At 35.3% G+C, this 19,671-nt stretch overlaps 1 protein-coding gene across 1 annotated transcript in view; it reads right to left on the bottom strand.

Annotated features, from left to right (window-relative positions):
• Positions 1-19,671, bottom strand: part of LOC149805511 (cardioacceleratory peptide receptor-like) — a 42,649-nt gene that overhangs the window by 1,525 nt on the left and 21,453 nt on the right. The window contains exons 3-7 of the mRNA XM_089950112.1: positions 15,624-15,768; positions 10,824-11,024; positions 8,488-8,636; positions 5,904-6,018; positions 60-185 (exon numbers count right to left, since the gene is read on the bottom strand). Coding sequence (XP_089806238.1) covers positions 60-185; positions 5,904-6,018; positions 8,488-8,636; positions 10,824-11,024; positions 15,624-15,768 — 736 coding nt within the window. The remainder of the gene's footprint in view (positions 1-59; positions 186-5,903; positions 6,019-8,487; positions 8,637-10,823; positions 11,025-15,623; positions 15,769-19,671) is intronic.

The raw sequence follows: 19,671 nt of genomic DNA, 5'->3' as shown, positions 1-19,671 counted from the left end.
CTATTACTTAGTTCAAAACCATACAGTTGTAATAAAATATATTCAAAAAAAGTACCAACCTGAGACAACTCCCAATGTCAGCTGAATGCTCCTGAACTTAGATCTAGAAATTCCGCTATTAAATATGAAAGAATTGCTTTGTTTCGCCGTTCGACTGGATCTAATAGAACCATTCCGTGTCGCCGCTGAAGAAAGAAAGAATAAAAAACAGATTGAAGAATAAAAGCAAAACAATATACATACAGGCAAAGATCATGAATAGGTGAGAGGTCTAACTGCCTAATAAAATAGCAAAAACATTTAATAAATACTGAATCAGATGGAATGGGCGTCACGATTCGCCATAACCTATCACAATCCATTACAATGTATCACAATCCACTACAATCTGGCACAATCGACAATGAAAGCAAGCACAATCTACAACAATTAACCTTGAAAATACTAACATCAACCAAAAAAGAATGATTACCATAAGAAGGAGGCGGACCAGACGAAAACCCTACGGTCCGGTATAAAACCATATGAATATCCACCCTGACTATATTTCTCAGTATACGGTTAAAACGGACACATCCATAATGCACGGTGAATAAGTAATCCAAATATTATTTCAATAAAATAAAATAAAAAGTCTGAACACTTCTCGTAAGGTGTTTACATGCTTTTGGTATTAATGCGCATGCACGTATTTACATCACAACCGCAAACAGTACACCGCTTGATGGCAGGTGCATGATGGCTGTCAGGCATACAGACAGTCTGTCGTTAACCACATTTTAAACCTTGTGTTCAGTGGGTGTTCTTTGACATGTATCATAGCGGATACCTTACGAACTTATTTACGATGATTTCTTTGTTGTTTGTTTGATTCTGAGTTCCAGTCATTATCGGAAACCAAATATTGTCCGTTGCTCATTAAGCCGATAGTAACATTCATTGTGCAAGGTACTTTGTAGGTGCAGAATCTGTAAGGTGAATATGCACGCTATCACCTCCTCAATGTCAATGACTGATTGTTGCATATGTCTGATATCTGTCTGGATCGTATTGTATACAAATTCAGCATTGTAGTTAGTCAAGAGTCTGTGGATAACTTAAAATTTTTATTGGCATATACACATGAGTTTTTAATTTGTCTGTTAAAGAGTGAGCCCAGTAAATTTTAAACTCTTTTCTTTCAAAGTAGACGAACATTGCATAGTCTCCTGGAATATTCGGTTTCGTCAACGATGAACACCAAGAAACCATCATCAAAGACTAGACAATATCTTGGTGATCCTTCCTACAACACTCCCGTTTCTCCAGATGTCTTCAGGTGTTATGTTTTACATGTCTCATGAATAGAAGCATCTTGCATCGGGAAATTTCTTCAGAATTACATTTGTCAAGGCTCTCTCTTTGTCACTAGCAAACTTGATGTTATCGTGTCATAATTCATCATTGAAATGAGACGGAAATTTACAATACGCATTCTCTTCTGCATCTCAAGACATAAGTACTGATCCCATCTGGATAGGATTTTCACCTATTCTTCTATTATTAACTGTCGCGATCGCGCTATATTTCAAACAAACCATCGCGTCAATTGCTATGACGCTACTGTTTTCGCCGGTACTATTCCTTTTCTTGTCTGTCTTCAGAGTAGAGTATGACAGCGGGATGCTTGTTTTTAATACGAATAACAGACTGAACATAAGGATTCGCATGAATTTGACTATTCACTTCCGCCTTCTCATTTGCTAAATTTAGATTATTATAAATATAATATGAATTTCTTTTCATAGTTACGTTGTACCATTTATCATTAATTTGCCTTTCGATATACATCTATAGCAATTAACCTTGAATATCAATTACAGGACTTATTATTTATAATTGTAGCCTGTGGCTGCCGCAACTAATAATGTAATCTATAGAGAGATTACGCACCCTCTCTCTCTCTCTCTCTCTCTCGCACACACACACACACACACACAGATATATATATATATATATATATATATATATATATATATATATATATATATATATATATATATATATATATATATATATAAGACAAAAATACGTGGAAATCTGATGAGTGACAGAGAAAATGAATTTGAGCTGGATTAATTCCTTGAACTTGTACTTTCACCAAGTAACCTACAAGAATATGTGTCGTCGTAAAGGTATGTACGCTTTCCATGGGATTTATATACAGTGTTCACAAGCCCAATGATACAAAGTTTTAACAGTTCCAATTATTATGAATTAAATGGGATTTCTGAAGTATTTTGGATGTTAACGGTCACTTGATACTGGTCTGTTCGGACTACTTTCGTTTTCCAGTACTGTTTGCAGTATAAACAAACTTAGCAGAGACGGCATTGTGAAACGATTGTTTTCTCATTTAAATTTGAAATTTAACAAATAAACAGAAACTACACCCGTTTATCTCCCTTTCCAATATTCTTTCATTCAACTGCATAGTTTACTATATGCTTTTGGTGTTCGTCTGCTACATCGTTCGGCTATATGGTCTGCTCTTTCACTGCGACTTTCTACTTTTCGAACAATAAAATGACAAGGAGGTAAAATAAATAGTAGCAGCGCAAGAGAAAAATGTAGTTGGACTTGATGACACCTTAATGGATATTTAAAGAGCTGAAAATGAAACAGAACAACATCCAACAATGAATCCTCCGAGCAGCCCATAACCTCCGTCACCCAAGGCACGCGCAACAATAATAATAACAGCGATGAAATGGGGCGGGGGGGGGGGGGCGTATACCAAGATTGAAATAATTATCTGAAGATGAATTAAAAGCTATTGAAATAAATCAAAACTTGTGTATGTGTGTGCGTGTGTTTTTGTGTGTGATGAGATAGTGCGAATCTGACCTCGTTCACCAAAATCCACGCATTTAGGAGACCATTACTCAAATATTGAATTAATTTTTATAAATACTAAAACCACAACGAGAATATAAACAGATTAGTCTCATGAAACATCTTTGATGGATAAATCTTGAAAATTTAACATATGATACTCTTTTTGATATGAGAGTGCCATGATGCCCCCTCCACCAGTGCGACTCCGTGCCAATGAAAAATGTATTATAATCAATCTAGGGCATGCGCCATTTTAATTTTCGTCTCCATTTTATAGATTTATTTGATTTTTGTGATTACGTTTTGGGGAAATAACTCTTAGCCCAAGTAATTAGCCAGTTTCTAGGGGCAAGCGTCACAGAGTACAGTATCGAAGAGGTTTCATGATAGCATGGTTTAGTTTCTTAGTTGAGCTGAAGTCAGAACCAGGTAAGTGGGCATGAGCCAAGTGGTTCCGATTTAAATTTAAAGGTATTGACTGGTATTGTATTTCAATGTGAAATATTTGTGATAGGAACTTATATTTTGCACAATGGAATTATTGTGAAGGGATTGTTGGTAAATGCTAAATACGGTGTAAAGTCACATATGAAATGAGGCTCGAAATCGTGGTTTGACTGACAGAAGAGGGATAGAGTAGTAACATAGTTCCCGGTATTTGGTGTTTGAGCTGTGATTTGTATTTTAAGGTATTTAAGTACTGACGTTACGTTACGGAAATTTAACAAGGAGGAGACATGCATTTGTGAGGTTACCCTGAAATTGTGCAGTTGTAATGCAGATGTAAAGTTCAGATATTTTGTGGTCTTTGATTAATTACAGGAAAATTATTTATAATCTAGACGCGTTATTAGTACTTCCAGTTGACAACGACTGTTGTCGAGAAGTCCTTAGAAAAAAAGGGAAAACAAGGGACTTCGAGCAGAACACACACGAGTATTTGATTCGCTTTGTAAAGAGACCCCACTGAATATAACAGTATATAATAGTCCATACAGCAGATTCTTTTCTTATGTTCTGTTATTATTCAAATGTGTGGTCATTTATTTAAACAAAAACGAAATAACCTTTCTTTTCGGGTTATAACTCTTTTTAATAAGAAATAAATGTTCTATATAAAGTTGAATAGTTTTAAGCTAAAGGATACAAATTCTTATTTTTACCGTTTCACAGACATACTAAAACAACAATAAATGTATGGAACTTATGCATAGACTGTAGATAATTTGTCTTCCTTACCTGTATTTCAAAATAAACTTGCAAACTGTATGAACTGTATTGCGATGAATAATTTTATATTCTATTAAAGCTTGGTGCATTGAAAGTATTGAACATAAGCTGGACTTCAACACAATCACACCATATGAGCTGAGTGGCCACTTAAGAAGACTTTAAGCTGAAGCCAAACAGAAATCCTGATCCCCCAGAGTCACAAAAATACCGGTTGATCAGGAGCAGGTAAATCTTAAGAATTCTTGAAAAATGCTCGCGCCGTCATAAATGAAAATTTAAAGGACATTGGAAAATAAATTGACATTGTCAAAGACAAGTTAATTCAATGTAAAATGCGAAATTGAAATTTAATCTAACATGAGGCATTTCGAGACTAACCCAGAACTATCAAGTAATTTCACCAAAATAAATAGGGACGATCAATGCATATCTTCAAAATGTTGACCTTGTTGCCATTCGATTCAGAATCTGGTTCCTGTGGCTTTTCATTTAGTGACCAGTAGATGTAGAATTTCACTTTCAACTGACAACAACTTCTTTAAAATTTGAAACTGCTTATTTTGGCATGGATTACATCACTCTAACTCAGGAAAAGTTCCACACACAAAAAAATCACCAAGACGGTATTTATCAGAAACGTGAAGAAAAAGTTCACAAGAGAATGCATGTAAAAGGCACAAGTACAGGTACCGTGAAAATCTGTAAAAGTTTCCTGGAGAAAATCGGACAAAGAAACAAAGATATTATTTACACACTGTAACAAAGAATCACTAAAATCTCCTGAATTAGCTGACAAATGGTATATATGTGAACCTTTAAAACTAAACAGTTCTGACCAGTCATGCCAGACACTTGAAAGAATGGACTTGGGCAAAACTGCACTGGACACTCACTCCATAAAATATCGCCTCAAGCTATGAGGTATAACGGTACCAACTGCACAAGCCCAGGTGGGCGGAGCATAAGGTGTAGGAAGATTGCATCCAGAAATAAAGAACAACACTAGCTGTGATTGGTGCATTATGTAAGAGTTGTACTTTCTGTTAGGCTTTTTAAAAAAATTTAATCCTCTTGGCAACATGTGAGATTATGTTAATTCCGATCTAGATCATATTTTATTTTTCATGATTTTTTTAAAATGTGGTACACATGGCTGAAATTGTGTCTGTTGTGCCTAGATAACTCTTACCCTGTCTAGTTCCAGCAGAGTTATCTCTCTTAAATGCAATGGATTACCTTGTTTTGTCCTTGTCAAATTGACAATCTAGCATTGTTCTCTATGACAGTGTGTGACATGCATGTTGAGGTAGGATAGAAAGTATATTTATTTCACAAAACATTAGCATTGAGGTATATGGAAAAACAATTGGTACCGTGATACCATGAGCGATGCTAGGTTTGCTACCAGAAACATTTTGTTTATTAGGAGTCTCTCAAAACTTACAGTCGCAGACCTAGCAGTAAACAAAAACAACTTATCAGTTCAGTTTTGAAAAATATAGCTACTGGTGGTCAAACTCTGTTTATATCAGCCCCTTACACCAATCCTCCAAAAAACATATTAGCAAATTGTTTTACGCTTCGTGGTGCATCAATGATACAGCGTACATACTACCACTACTACTCTCTGTCTGTCTGTCTGTCTGTTTCTCTCTCTCTCTCTCTCGCTTATTTGCTGGAAGGTGGATGTTTTAACGTAATAAGGTGTGCCCAATTTATTTCGGTGTGCATGCATGCTTGCCCCAATCATTCAGTGTTGATCATAGAATTTAAGCCCAAAAATCGCTACTTACATATCCGTCTTAACCTGTACCTCCTACACAGTACAAATACCAAGGCGACATAACTCGAGATGATCATGACGACGGGGATAATAAACATGAAGAGAAAAGTCGTCGTAAGTAGAACCTGGATTAAAAGAAAAAGAAGAAAAAAGGTAATGATATGCATTTCTGGCGTTGTAAGATATAAAGAATAAACACTATTGTTGCGCACTTTTTAAAATTGCCAAAAATCAGTGGGTATATAATACAGACAATAACAGCTACAGTGGAACAATTTAAAAGTTTTCAGGTTTAAGTTTGTTAACTATGGCAAAGTCTGTGATGAGTGGAGTATGGAAGAGCATTGTCCCCAGCAACGTTCTAAGTACAATAGTGTGCACCTTTCTTTAATAGGTCAAAACTCGATCATAACTAAATTTAAAAATGGCGACACGACTGAGCATTCTAGGATGCTGACCTAGTAGCCCGATATCATCGACTGATTATAGTGCCTCATGACTTAGAACCTTAGCCTTACTTAAGAACCTTGAACCACGAAACTTTACTGTTATTGTCCGTATCACATTTAAACATTCATCAAGATATGTGGTATTGTAAGAGTTATTGTTTGTCATATATTGTTCAAATATATGATGGCATTGGATGACAGACCAAACACTTAATATTTGGCCGACGTGTGCACTAAAATTTCAATTTATTTCAATGAGATGCAATTATCTTCACATAATCCACTATAACCTATACTGATTTTTGGATATATTATTATTATTATTATTATTATTATTACTATTGTCATTTTTATTATTATTATTATTATTATTATTATTATTATTATCTCAAGGAAGTCCAATATAACCGTTGCTAATTTTTGGATATGTTATGTTTATTATAATTATGCTATTTTTATTATTATAATTATCTCCACGAAATCCAATATAATCTATGATGAATTTTGGATATGTTATTACATTATAATTATTTCCATGAAATCCAATATAACCTATGTTGAATTTTGGATATTGTATTATTATTATGATAATTATCTCCAGGTAGTGCAGTATAACCGTTGCTGATATTTGGATATGTTATTACATTATAATTATCTCTATGAAATCCGATATAACCTATGCTGTTATGTTTAAGTTAATACCTAACATTAGTATGATAGTCTCTGTGGGTCTCAACTAATAACAAATTCAATGGATGCATCAGTAAGGTGGAAGATAAAGGAAATAAATAAGGCACATATTATAGTTTTGATAACTTGAATGGCATAAGCGGGAACATGCGTTAGTTCTATAATTAGTGATAGGCCTGTTACATAAATGGCATTTACATATACATTTCAATTACATAAAACAAATAAATCAGTTATTTGGTGCCTACTTGAAGAATCCTACTCCAGTAAATATTTATTAACTTATTAAATGTGGGAAACAGAAAACTTCAAGTAAGATTTTTCTTTCAAATCCACTCTTCTAATTTATATTAATTTCTCAGGTGGCTGCATAAATTTGAATTATTTGCAACTTCATTTGGATGCAATCAACTTAATTGCATGCTAGTGGTTTTATTCTTCGAATGCAATTGTGCCATGCTAATATTTTTATACACTGACACTGAAAAAAGAGTAATACCATGTCCATCTTTGCAAAGATCACAAAATTAAGTGACGACGTTTGTCCAGCAAAGGTTAGTCAGAGACAACACGTGGTAATCACTTTTCAAACGGTGTCGTTGTCGGATTCGTCAGCGGTTTGTCTTATTTTGGCTAAATGTTTTCATTTGCAAAAATTTCGTAAACCACTTAACATAATCGTGTGTGTGTGTGTGTGTGTGTGTGTGTGTGTGTGTGTGTGTGTGTGTGTTTAACGTATCTTTAACAATTTGAGTTATATTGATACTATGTCTACAGTGCGTCAGTTTATTGTGATACGTGGCACTAGGGCATCGTGTCGCAGACACGTATCATCATGTCCAACCCAGTTACATTATCTTGACACCAGGACGACCATTCCTAACCCTAACCTCTTAATAATGAGCGCAAAGCGCGGCAGTGGCAAGTATCATTTTTATAACTATTTGGTATGACTCGGCCAGGGTTTCGAAACCGCGACCTCCCGCATTTGAGGTAGACACTCTAACCACTTCGGCCACCAGAGCGGTCGTATTAGGACTCAGTTTGTAACGAAAGCAATCACATAACATTCCACTAAGACGTCTGTCTACTAAGATACACTGTACTTGGGAGCAGACTATACTGGAGAAAACGTAACTAAACATTGCAGCTATGCAACAGTGTTGTAACAGTAGCATAGAAAATTCTAATTTTGGGAATAAGTTCAGCTTTTATCATCCAGAAGAGATGTGTCACCACACTAACTGAGCCAAGGAGTTTATTGCTGAATCCATTGTAGTCCTATGCTGTGGGTGACGAATGCTGCTTGCATTCCAGAGAATGCAGCATTAAAGCTAAAAGAGAAAAAAAATAAAAAATGAACTGTATATCTGGTTCTCATAACACACACACACACACACACACACACATAGAGAACGAAAAAGCACATATAACAAAAACATAAAGTTTACAGACCTTCCACCATTTCCGGTCTTCAAAATGTATGTGGCATACTTGTGTTCCGTTTCCCATATCAAAAGTTTCGAATAATACCGCTGATGGAATGGAGAGAAAAGTAGCAATGAACCAGGATGAGACAATCGCCAGCCAACGAAACCTTCTTCCTGGAATGACAAGAAATTAAGTCTTGAAAAACTTAGTATATTACACCGAAAAATATTTATGTGTCTTTATAACACGGTGATCACATATGCGATTGTCTTCTTATAGAATGAAAGTACATGGAAACATCAGTCCACAATGTCTTAATAGTAATGAGTTAACAAGAATCTCTGTAGCATATTCAAGACGAATGGTGAATTACAATTAATAATAATAATAATAATAATAATAATAATAATAATAATTCACAAATAAATAAATAAAGTCCCATCTAGCCTCGTGGTTTGGTGGAATGGAACAGATATTTCTATAAATCACTGAATTAATAAAGGTCTTGAAAGCTTCCTTATTAATCATTTTCAGAAAACATATTTAACATGCAAATTGATTTATCTCCCATTATACCTTTATTTGTTATAGATTTATCTCCCATTATTCCTTTATTTGCTATGGATTATCTATCATTATGCAATTGTTTGCTATAGATTTATCTCCCATTATACCTTATTGCCGTTGACATTTGTTTCGATACCTTTATTTGCTATTAACGTTTTCTTTTCTTGCTAGTCTGTTGCATCTTATGTAGTAAAAAGATAATGGTTGTGAGTTTGTAATTCCTTGAATCATATCATGGAGTAGAAACACAATTACGTACAATGTAACTTTGATGAAAGATATTAAGGATGTTAGTATAGATGCTGGATGATGAGAGAGTGTTAAATCAACGTGTTCGTGATTTATCTTTGGATTCTCTTTTTACGAGGTTGCTTCAATAAAGTAAAACCTGGTATAGGGTCAAATAATTAAAGCAGCCATATGTACCAAATTGTTCAGCACAGAAAAGCTCGACTGAAGTATACATTAGAATAAAGCATTATTATATGCTCATTTTTGTCTCCGTTAACTCTACATTGTCAGAATCGTGCAATATTTTACATTACACACCTTCATATTGTATTCACGTGCACGACACCTGTGTCCAATAGTGTATTTGGAAATACTTTGTAAACAAATCATGTACACTCATGTAGCAGACGTTTTACGTTTTGGTTGATTAAATTTTTTCTGAATGAACTAAAGCAGATGTTTCGTGGACTGCCACATATTAGCTGCTTTACAATATTCCGCGTTAACTTTTTGATACAATGCTTCGGACTTAGACTAGCAATAGACGCCAGGCAGAAAAAAAAAACTGCTGGGTCCATACAAATAACATGCAAATGACAAGGCATAAATGTGTCTTCTTTAGCTGGTAATAAGAATGGCGAGAAAAAAAAACCCGTACAGTTTCACATTTTGAATTTCTTCAAAACGTACTTTCTTATTTCTGCAAATCCGAATTACATTAGCCATGGCATGGGTTCTAAAGCTTGATTACTCATTTCGAAATTGTACTGTAATTTTAATTACATTCCAAGCACAATTACAATTACTGCACACAAAATGAAATAAACATTATATTCCATAGCGTCTTTTTGATAATTACAATTGAAAGACTTCATATATTCCCATTTACGATTCCAAACAATTTATAACAAAACAGAAACACACTTGCAGACGTCAACACGCTGCTCCGTCGCTGCTGAAATCAGATGTACTTCATGTAGAATTGACACAGATAATTCCTGTCATTATCACAAAATTTAGTAGAATCAACAAAAATACCAAAATCTATTCATTCCGGACTATATCGAAAAGTAGTTGCAGTGCGCATTCATTCACAATATGACTCTAAATTTAAATTTTAAGTAGAGAAAAATGTGATTTTCTTTTGAAAGTGATGTCTCGCGCTCGACTAAGTTCAAATTTATATGGACGGAGTTACGTGCGCATTAATAATGTTGTTTTTGTGTACTGATGAATCTGCACTTGTGTATTTAGTTTGGAATACAGCATAAATTCGGTTACTTTGTTTCTTGTAGTGTATTTTTGTTTATATAATTAAGCCTTCGGTAGAATAAGAAAATGAGGATATAATAAAAAGGTTACTGCATTTGTATGGGAAAATATGAAGTCGTTTTGTCGGATGGATATACTGCACTCCCAAGGTTGTGCTCTATATCCATCCGAAAAACTTGTTCATATTTTCCCATACAAAAATGCAGTAACCTTTAAATCTTTGTATTAAGGGCAAGTGTTATTAACTTTATTTCTGGATCTGATGATACATCATAGTCTTTCTCTTGTACCTTTCTTAAAACATTCTAAAGGCTTGGTCACAATCATGGCTCGGTCGATGCTCATCATAACCAGGATATAGATGGAGGCGAAGACAGCAACATCTTTCAGAAACTGGTGAATTTTACAAAGTGATTGTCCTAACATCCATGCCCGATCTGATAACTCTAGAAATGCATCGATGACTGCAGCAAACAGTCCGACACAGAGATCTGAAGAAAAAAGAGCCTCATTCCGGTATTAACGCCTAGATGTTTCAACACACACACGCACACACACACACACACACACACACACACACACACATATATATATATATATATATATATATATATATATATATATATATATATATATATATATATATATATATATATATATATATATATTCTCATTCAATTATACATAAACATATACCTTTAGTAAATACATACATACATACATACATACACACACACACACACACACACACACACACACACACACACACACACATACATACATACATACATACATACATACATACATACATACATACATACATACATTCGGGACTGTGCCACATCTATCAGTATCCAAATATCCCTCTGTCTTTCTGATATGCACGGATATTTGCCAATCTGTATTAATGGTATTTATTCGGGTTGACATAACTCAGAGGGAACTTAAGACTTAACACAAAATTATTTATTTTCAAGACGATTGTAGCAAACTGTATTGCAAAGTTATCTTAGGACAAACACGCAAATAATCTTTCTTTTTTTTCTTCACACTTGTGTGCATGCACGGTTTAAGTATTTGCCAAATACTGGATAAGTTCAATGTCAAGGACTTTGGATCAGTTAGAACCACGTTGTTACTTAGCAAGGGGGTGGGGGGTGGCCGAGTGGTCTAAAGCGCTCTCCTTTACGGATCACTGCCGTCTCACCTCTGTCTGCGTGGGTTCGAGTCTCCGATTCGTCCCATGTGGGTATGTGAGAAAGCATGCCAGTAGCTACTCGTAGGTCGGTGGTTCTTTCTGGGGTTTTCCCGGGTTCTTCCACCACCATTAATACTGGCCGCCATGTATAGCCTATCGTGTGCTGAAATATGGCGTTAATCCCTACAACAATAACAACTTAGCAAGAGACAGCATAAAGACGCGATGTGCTTGTCTCCTATCAACATGCATAGACTGCTGGGTGGCACTGGGCATATGGTTACTATTATTTAACAGGTCCTATAGGGGGATTCCAGGATGTGGCCCACAACCTTTAAAAAAAAATACGTACACACACACACACACATATAATCACTTGTAACTTGAAATTTGACCATGGTTTTATTCTTGCGCAGGTTTTCGGGGTATTGGGCACACTTGGAGTAAAGAGACACATGGACTTTTGATTTGGTGTCCTTTCGAGGAAAGTAAGGGCCCCTTTTGAAATTTTGGACCCAACCCCTACCCATCACTTTAGCTGATCCGACCCTGATTTCAATGAGTAAATTCTTCTTAAAGGATAGTCCTTATATATGGACAAGCAGTTTAACTGTTGCATGTAAAAGTTATAATATCAAAAATGATTATTTAATTTTTAAATGTAATAACTGCACTACGCATATACCAGAGTTTGTACTTATTAGTAAACTTAAATTTGTGATGCAGGTTTTAGATTTGTCCTTTGGTTTTTGTAATAGTTCATGTGTACGGGCTGTCGATATACGGCATACGGATTATGCGTATTCGTAATGGTAGAGAATATGCACGCGTGTCGAGAAGCGGTATTTCTGGTGTCAAATCGGCAATACTTATGTTGCTAGAATGGAACCACTGTTTTAACTATTGACAGTGAAATACTCCTTCTTTAGTTTTCATGACAGCACTTTCGTCCACATAGGACGATATTTTATGTTTCATATATTTCTTATCTCCACAATTATTCCGATAGCAAGATACTAAGGGATGTCTACCACGACTTCAACGCTGTGAAACCTTCCTTGAAAAAAACAACTGATTCCATATTATGTGCAAGTAGTTCTCGTACAATAAAATATCAAATGGAAACTGTTTATATATTATGATAAAGTAGTTCTCGGATAATCAATTATTCCCATGAAACTGATTTCATATTATGATCAAGTAGCTTTTGGACAGTCAAATATTCCTTGGAAACTGATTCGATACTATGATCAAATAGTTTTCAGACAATCAAAGGAAAGTTAAGTTATATAAGTTAGAAAAACTAAATAAATAAATTTAAAAAAAAGAATACAAAATGACATAAACGATTTGATGATATCACTATCAAAGAGACTACCTGTGATATGTTATGTGAAGATTCGGTTTAACTCCAGCAATTCGCATTAGAATTATGCCAAATGTCAGTCGGCAAATGATTGAAATATCTCAAAAAGTTCTCAACAAGTAATAAAAAATATTGGAAAAATTGAATACAACATAACAAGGACGACTAGCAGTAGACTGGTCATTTATGTGGTAGATTTCATCTAATTCCACTGACTTCGCAATTCATTAGTGTCAGTAATGTTATGACCAAAACATTATTTAGCAAATTTGATAGAAGCAAATTTGACACAAAGTAATAAACATACACAGTTTAAAATGACAAACCGTGTTAATACCTTTGCTCGTCTTGTCTTTTTGACATCAATAATCATTTTTTGGCTAAAGATCTATATTCTTTATTTTCTTCCCGTTCAGATAAAATCATCCCGGAGTTCTATTAGGTAGTGCAGTCTGTTAATATTATTCTGTACGTATTGCACGTTAATATTGTATTACACGTACATGTTGTATTTCACGTTAATATTGTATTACACGTAAATGTCGTATTTCACGTTAATATTGTATTGCACGTTAATATCGTATTGCACATTAATACTGTATTGCACGCAAATGTTTAATTTCACGTTAATATTGTATTTCAAGTCAATGTTGTATTGCACGTTAAGATTGTATTTTTTGACGTTCTCAGATACCTGTATTTATGTCTTTTTAAAAAGAAATTCCTAGGAAATTCATGACCACTGGTCTCAGAGAAAATTACTGAACATTCGTTGCGTTCTACATACACTGGTGAGGTCAGTTTCAAAGGAATGTTTTTATTTCTTATTTATTATCACATCACATGAAGGAGTGAAATCCATTTTGGTGTATGTCATCATATCCATGGAGAAAACATTTTGTAACGATATTTCTGGCAGATACAAGTTAGCCTGTTTTTTGTGTAATGGAAAATATTATTTATTGGCACATATCCATGCATCTTTTATAACTAGCTTCAAAATGATGCCACCGTCACTCATCCAGATATATATTTATGCGTAGAAATGGAATTCAACCTGCGTTCAGGCACGGCACTTTCCTAATAATGTGCTAACATATGTTGAATGGATGACAGTTATATGCCCGCGCTTGGAGCATTTGACCGAGTCAGATATTGATTGTTTGCACCATTTCGACTGGATGAATGTATTAATGAGCTGAGAATTCAGAATTTAGTTAAGAGAAGAATATTAAAGAACAAGAGACCCACTCGAAGCTGAGCCTGCTCATGCTCATCTGACTCTCACTAGTCTACAAGGCTATATTAACCAGATACCTGTAGTCGAAATTCCTTTCGTACCTGTTTGCAAAGGACGTAAAATAGTTGGCACAGTAAACACCTAAAATCTAAACGTTAATAGAGCAGTTGTAAATTATTTCATATTAAACGCTCTAGAAATTGTTTTGCAAAATTTGCCAGTAAGCGTTGGAGGAGATAAAATACTATTTTTCATCAAGTTGCTGTACAATTAAAACAAATGCTAGTGAGAACACCACAATAAATGATTGGTAGAATATGTTGGAAGAAACATTCCTACTATGTTCGGTCATACTGGTAGAGTGACTTTAAAAAATGCAATCACCGGAATATTCCTCCACCTATCATAGAAAAACACAGCCGCCTCGCTAGAACAGACAACAAAAGTTGGCAGAATGTGTTGCAAGAAATATTCATATAAAGTGTGATCAAAACATTTACCAGGCAGCAGTTTGTTGTCGTCAAAAATAAAACTTCCACATGGTTGCTATGGAAGTCAAACAGTTTATAGGAAAGTCACTAGTAACAAGACTTTGGCTGAACATGTCCTAAGAACAATTTCTATAAAGTTTGAATACAATTGGCGCAGTAGTTTCCCACCGGCTGCTACAGAAACCACCGAAAAAAGACAACGTTCATCGATCATGTCCTGAACAATACAAGGTCTTAAATATATTTTAAAAAATCTCTTCAGCTAAGAAGATGTCAGATATTGATAAACACAAGACTGATAATCATGATACGCAGCGACCATAGGGCCACACCAAAGATGACATGATCTTTGTCTGAGTCAGCTAAAATATATACCTGTACCTGTTACATCTTCTTTACTTATAATTCTGGATACTGCTCCAATTCGCTTGCAAATTCTTGCACCCTTCAGTCCTTAACCCTTGGATAGCCCAGTTAGTAAACTCTTTGTATATGTGTCTATTGGAATATTTGGCAGGCCCACGGTTGGGTACTATTGGCTTTGCTGTACTCGAATATTACCAAAATAATACAGACAATAATGTGCCAAATCTCTGCCATAAACAGCATTGTTATTTTCAAAGAATGCAGAAAAAGGAGCCAAAGAAATGCATCCAGTATATGAAAGACTCTGTCAAAAGGTGACTGAGCAAAATCTGTACATGTACACCTTTTTGTTTAACTTTAAAATGTAGACCTGTCATAAACAAATTTGGCGTACCTTTAACTCTAGACAGGCATTAACACATAACTTACCTGCTATGCTCAGGTTGAGTAGGTAGAAATGCATCCTGGAATGTCGTTTGTTGACACTTATTAAGATGCCCAAGACTAAGGAATTCAGTACTATGATCAGGAGAGCTGTGATCCAGATCAAAACTAGACGGATTCTGGAATATATCTGTAATATGTAAGCAACACAAATTCATATTACAAAGGTGAAGTTGCATGCACATAGCCATTTCTGTAAAATAGCTTAAATGTCAATGCCAGATGGTGAACCAGGGCCAAAATAACACAAGAGTATCACTAGATTAAATTTACACCAGGGGTAGAAATAAAATGTACAAATATACAAGGGCAGAGGATATAGATTTCAATTTACGAGGGACCCTTTCATCTTCAAAAGAACATCGAAGGCTACATTTCTTTTTCACCTTTGTATTGCTATTTACACTAATATCACTGTGTGAACCCTAAAGAGTTGATTGCATGATGAGGAGTACTTGTTTTCGACCTCTGTGGTTGCGAGTATGATAAAAATGGTTTACATTGCTTTGCTAAGGATATTTACACACTGCAACATTCAGAGTTGCCGCTATCCCCTCCCCTCACCGTGTACGCATATGTGAATATGCTATTAACTGAGTGTTGAAAAATGTTGGATCCGATGTCATGTGGCTGAAAGTGCCCGGGCTAGAATATTTTTCATGGTTAGATCAATATCTTCTTATTATGTTCTTAAAAACAAGCATTTTAACCATTCTGCTATGTTATAGGAATAGCACAATTAAAAGAATAGTTCAGTGTTTATATTAAACATTTTGCATGTCGTTAATTAACGAATGAAACCTGGACACTACGCAGTAATACACGCTACTTTAGCCGCTATGGAGTCGCGTGAGCTCACAGTTTGATACTCGTTGAACACTGACTGAAATGCGGCTTGTTAAAGGGGATTGAACGGCATGTAATAAGAGAACCACGAAGAAATATTGTTAATTCAGGGAAAAAATGGCAAAACACATCAAAGAAAACTGAAGATACGATTACGAAAAGATGAGTCTGTAACATTCAGTCTAAGGTTACAGTACTCGTTGCAATTGTCTGAATTCTACTGTCATGGTTGTGTTAAAATTGATAGAGCAGTATGCATCATGATTGTTGCCAGGGTATTGTGGTCAATCAGTATTGGATACTACCCAAAGAGAAAGGATATAGGTTCATTTTGTGGAGACTCCTGAATTTCAATAATTATTCAGTAAGAGATAAAACAATGCCATTCAGGGCCGCGAGTGGCCGAGTGGTCTAAAGCGCTCTTCGTTACGGATCACTGCCATCTCACCTCTGTCTGCGGCCGTTCGAGTCTAAGATTCAGCCAATGTGGGCATGTGAGAAAGCTTGCCAGTAGCTTCTCGTGGGTCGGTGGTTCTTTCCGGGGTTTTCCGGGTTCTTCCTCCACCATTAATACTGGCCGCCATGTATAGCCTATCGTGTGCTGAAAAATGGCGTTAAACCCCACAACAACAACAATGCCATTCAGACAAAGTGGTGGCAATGTTGTGGGCCATTTGAATTTTGTTCTAGTTGTCATAACCTGTCTGTGGCCCTGCATTCAGAGTGCATAAAAGTGCCATGCTTACGTGAATCAGAGCTCAAAGGCGGTTCTCTCTCTCTCTCTCTCTCTCTCTCTCGTGCTAACAGCAACAACAATCCTTCACAAGCCGTCCATTTTCAATGTGTTGTTTCTTTCTTGTAGTTTCCATTTTTGGACAAATTAAGATTTTCTGCATTTGTTTGTATGATAGATAATTATATTTTGGACGAGAACAAGTTCCATCGTAGCTATGATGTCGTAGAATATTAAAGTGCAATTCAGTTTTAACATGCATATGAGGACGCGTTGAACATTATAACTTCACTGCAGCCAATACTGCTGAGATTATTTATAAAGTACATAATAAAAAATTATTTGTAAAATACATGGCATCATATTCTTATGTCCATAACCTAACGTTTGGATCTGAAGCCGTTTAAAAGGCTGTGACAGTCAGCACAACGTGCCAATAGGCAAATAGCTGAAATCAATCGGAAAGCACCTGAATAACACGTGTCTCTTAAAAGCATAAATATGCATCATTTTAGACGTAAGCATGTTACTATATATGGCGGCCAGTAGTAATGGTGGAGTAAAAACCCGGGAAATCCCCGGAAAGAACCACTGACCCTCGAGAAGCTACTGGAAAGCTTTCTCACATACTAAGGGTGTATATATCAATGTTAATCTACACAAATGTGCATCCGAATGGATGCAGTAGTACATGTTTGCGAAGTGTAAAGTACATATATTCCTTCATGTAAGTGTTTATGAAGTTTACATTGCTTTGCTAAGGATATTTACACACTGCAACATATATTCCTACATGTAAGTGTTTATGAGGTGTAAAGTATATATATTCTTACATGTAAGTATTTAAAAGTGGATGAATCTGCGCCGAGATTCGTATCCTGCACACAGTATAAGCAGAGGAACGCCCATACATGCAATGAATGTACGACATCCTACTCCACGAAACTATCAGTGTCTCAATAAAAACAGATGTTTAATCCATTTATCATTAAAATTATATATATATATATATATATATATATATATATATATATATATATATATATATATATATATGCATACATATAGATATATACAGTAACTTAAAACTAATCCCTTTCTGACTTAACCAAAAGGATTAAAAGCTATGACCTCAAGAAAGAGTATATTTGTGCAGATATGGTTTCTTGAGGAAATTATGGACTTTGTATCGAGAGACAATACGGAGTCTCCGATATGCAGGTCAAATTCTTTGCTGACTAAACGGAGTCTCGGATATGCAGGTCGAATTCTTTGCTGACTTAACTGAGTCTGGGATATGCAGTTCAGATCGAAAAACAAATTCGAATACTCAAATCTCAGTATAAGTGCAGGTATGAAATAATTCGTTTGTCAGAACTATTAAGACAAAAATACTGAATTGATGGAGAATTTGGTTATCTTACCATTTCAATCGTCCACGAGAACAGTATGTAGGTCTGTGAATATCTATTATATAAAAGCTGTTCATTTTGTCCACTTCACAACAAAATTCATATGCATCAAATAACAGTAAGTTACCGAAAACAACAAGTTACCGATAATTAGAATATGATTTGGTTTGGGTTTGCAGGGTGTAATGTAGGACGGGATGGACTACATAGCGGCCAGTATATTTGATGGAGGCAGTGCCCAACAAGAATCAAACAACCAGGGAAGCCACTGGCATGCTTTGTCACATACTCACGTAAGTCAAGCAAAGATTCAGACCACATGGATGAGGTGAGAGGTAAGTGATCCGTAAAGGCAATCCATTTAGACCACTCGCCCCTCCCCCCACCCCGGGGAGTATGGAATATGAGAACTCTTACATTCTGTGAAGAGATATCAGCCTACAGAAAAAAACATGCATGCATGTAGAAATAAAATGCATAAGTAGTCATCACAAACTCTAACTAAATTCATAGCTGTTTAAATAAGGTTTATTCAGAATCAAATCGTTATTATGTATATTTGATTTAATTATATCTGATTTAAAATATATTTATTGCAATATAATTGTTTGTTTGCCGGTTTTAAATATTTTTATTTTTCATTACGTGCTATTGTAATGTAAATTTGTTCACTGGAGATGATACTGTTTCCAGAAAATAGTTTGAAATTGACTATTCGTTTTTAGTAAACACCAGGTGTTGACCTAGATCCTGACCTTGATTCAAAATTAGTAGCAACCACGTAAATAAGTTCTATTTTTATTTTCAAATGATTGGTTATTGTCAGTGTCATGATGGGACTACTGATTTAATATGTAAACAATTGTTTTTATTTTATTTCTTAGAGTAAAATTATTGGGTCTTATGAAAGACATACAGGGGCAATATAATTTTTTTTTATATGTAAACATGACCACGTAACCCTTCTCTGGGGCGTAAACTTCAAGTTTTAAACCATCGTATTAGAGAAGTAAACAAAGTCGGGCCTTTTCTTTACACTGGA

The sequence above is a fragment of the Sinohyriopsis cumingii genome, chromosome 2 (genome assembly GCF_028554795.1).
Source record: "Sinohyriopsis cumingii isolate HCF-2022 chromosome 2, ASM2855479v2, whole genome shotgun sequence".
NCBI lineage: Eukaryota > Metazoa > Mollusca > Bivalvia > Unionida > Unionidae > Sinohyriopsis > Sinohyriopsis cumingii.
The sequence above is the reverse complement of the archived record's forward strand: the minus strand, read 5'-3'. Positions and strand labels throughout refer to the sequence as shown.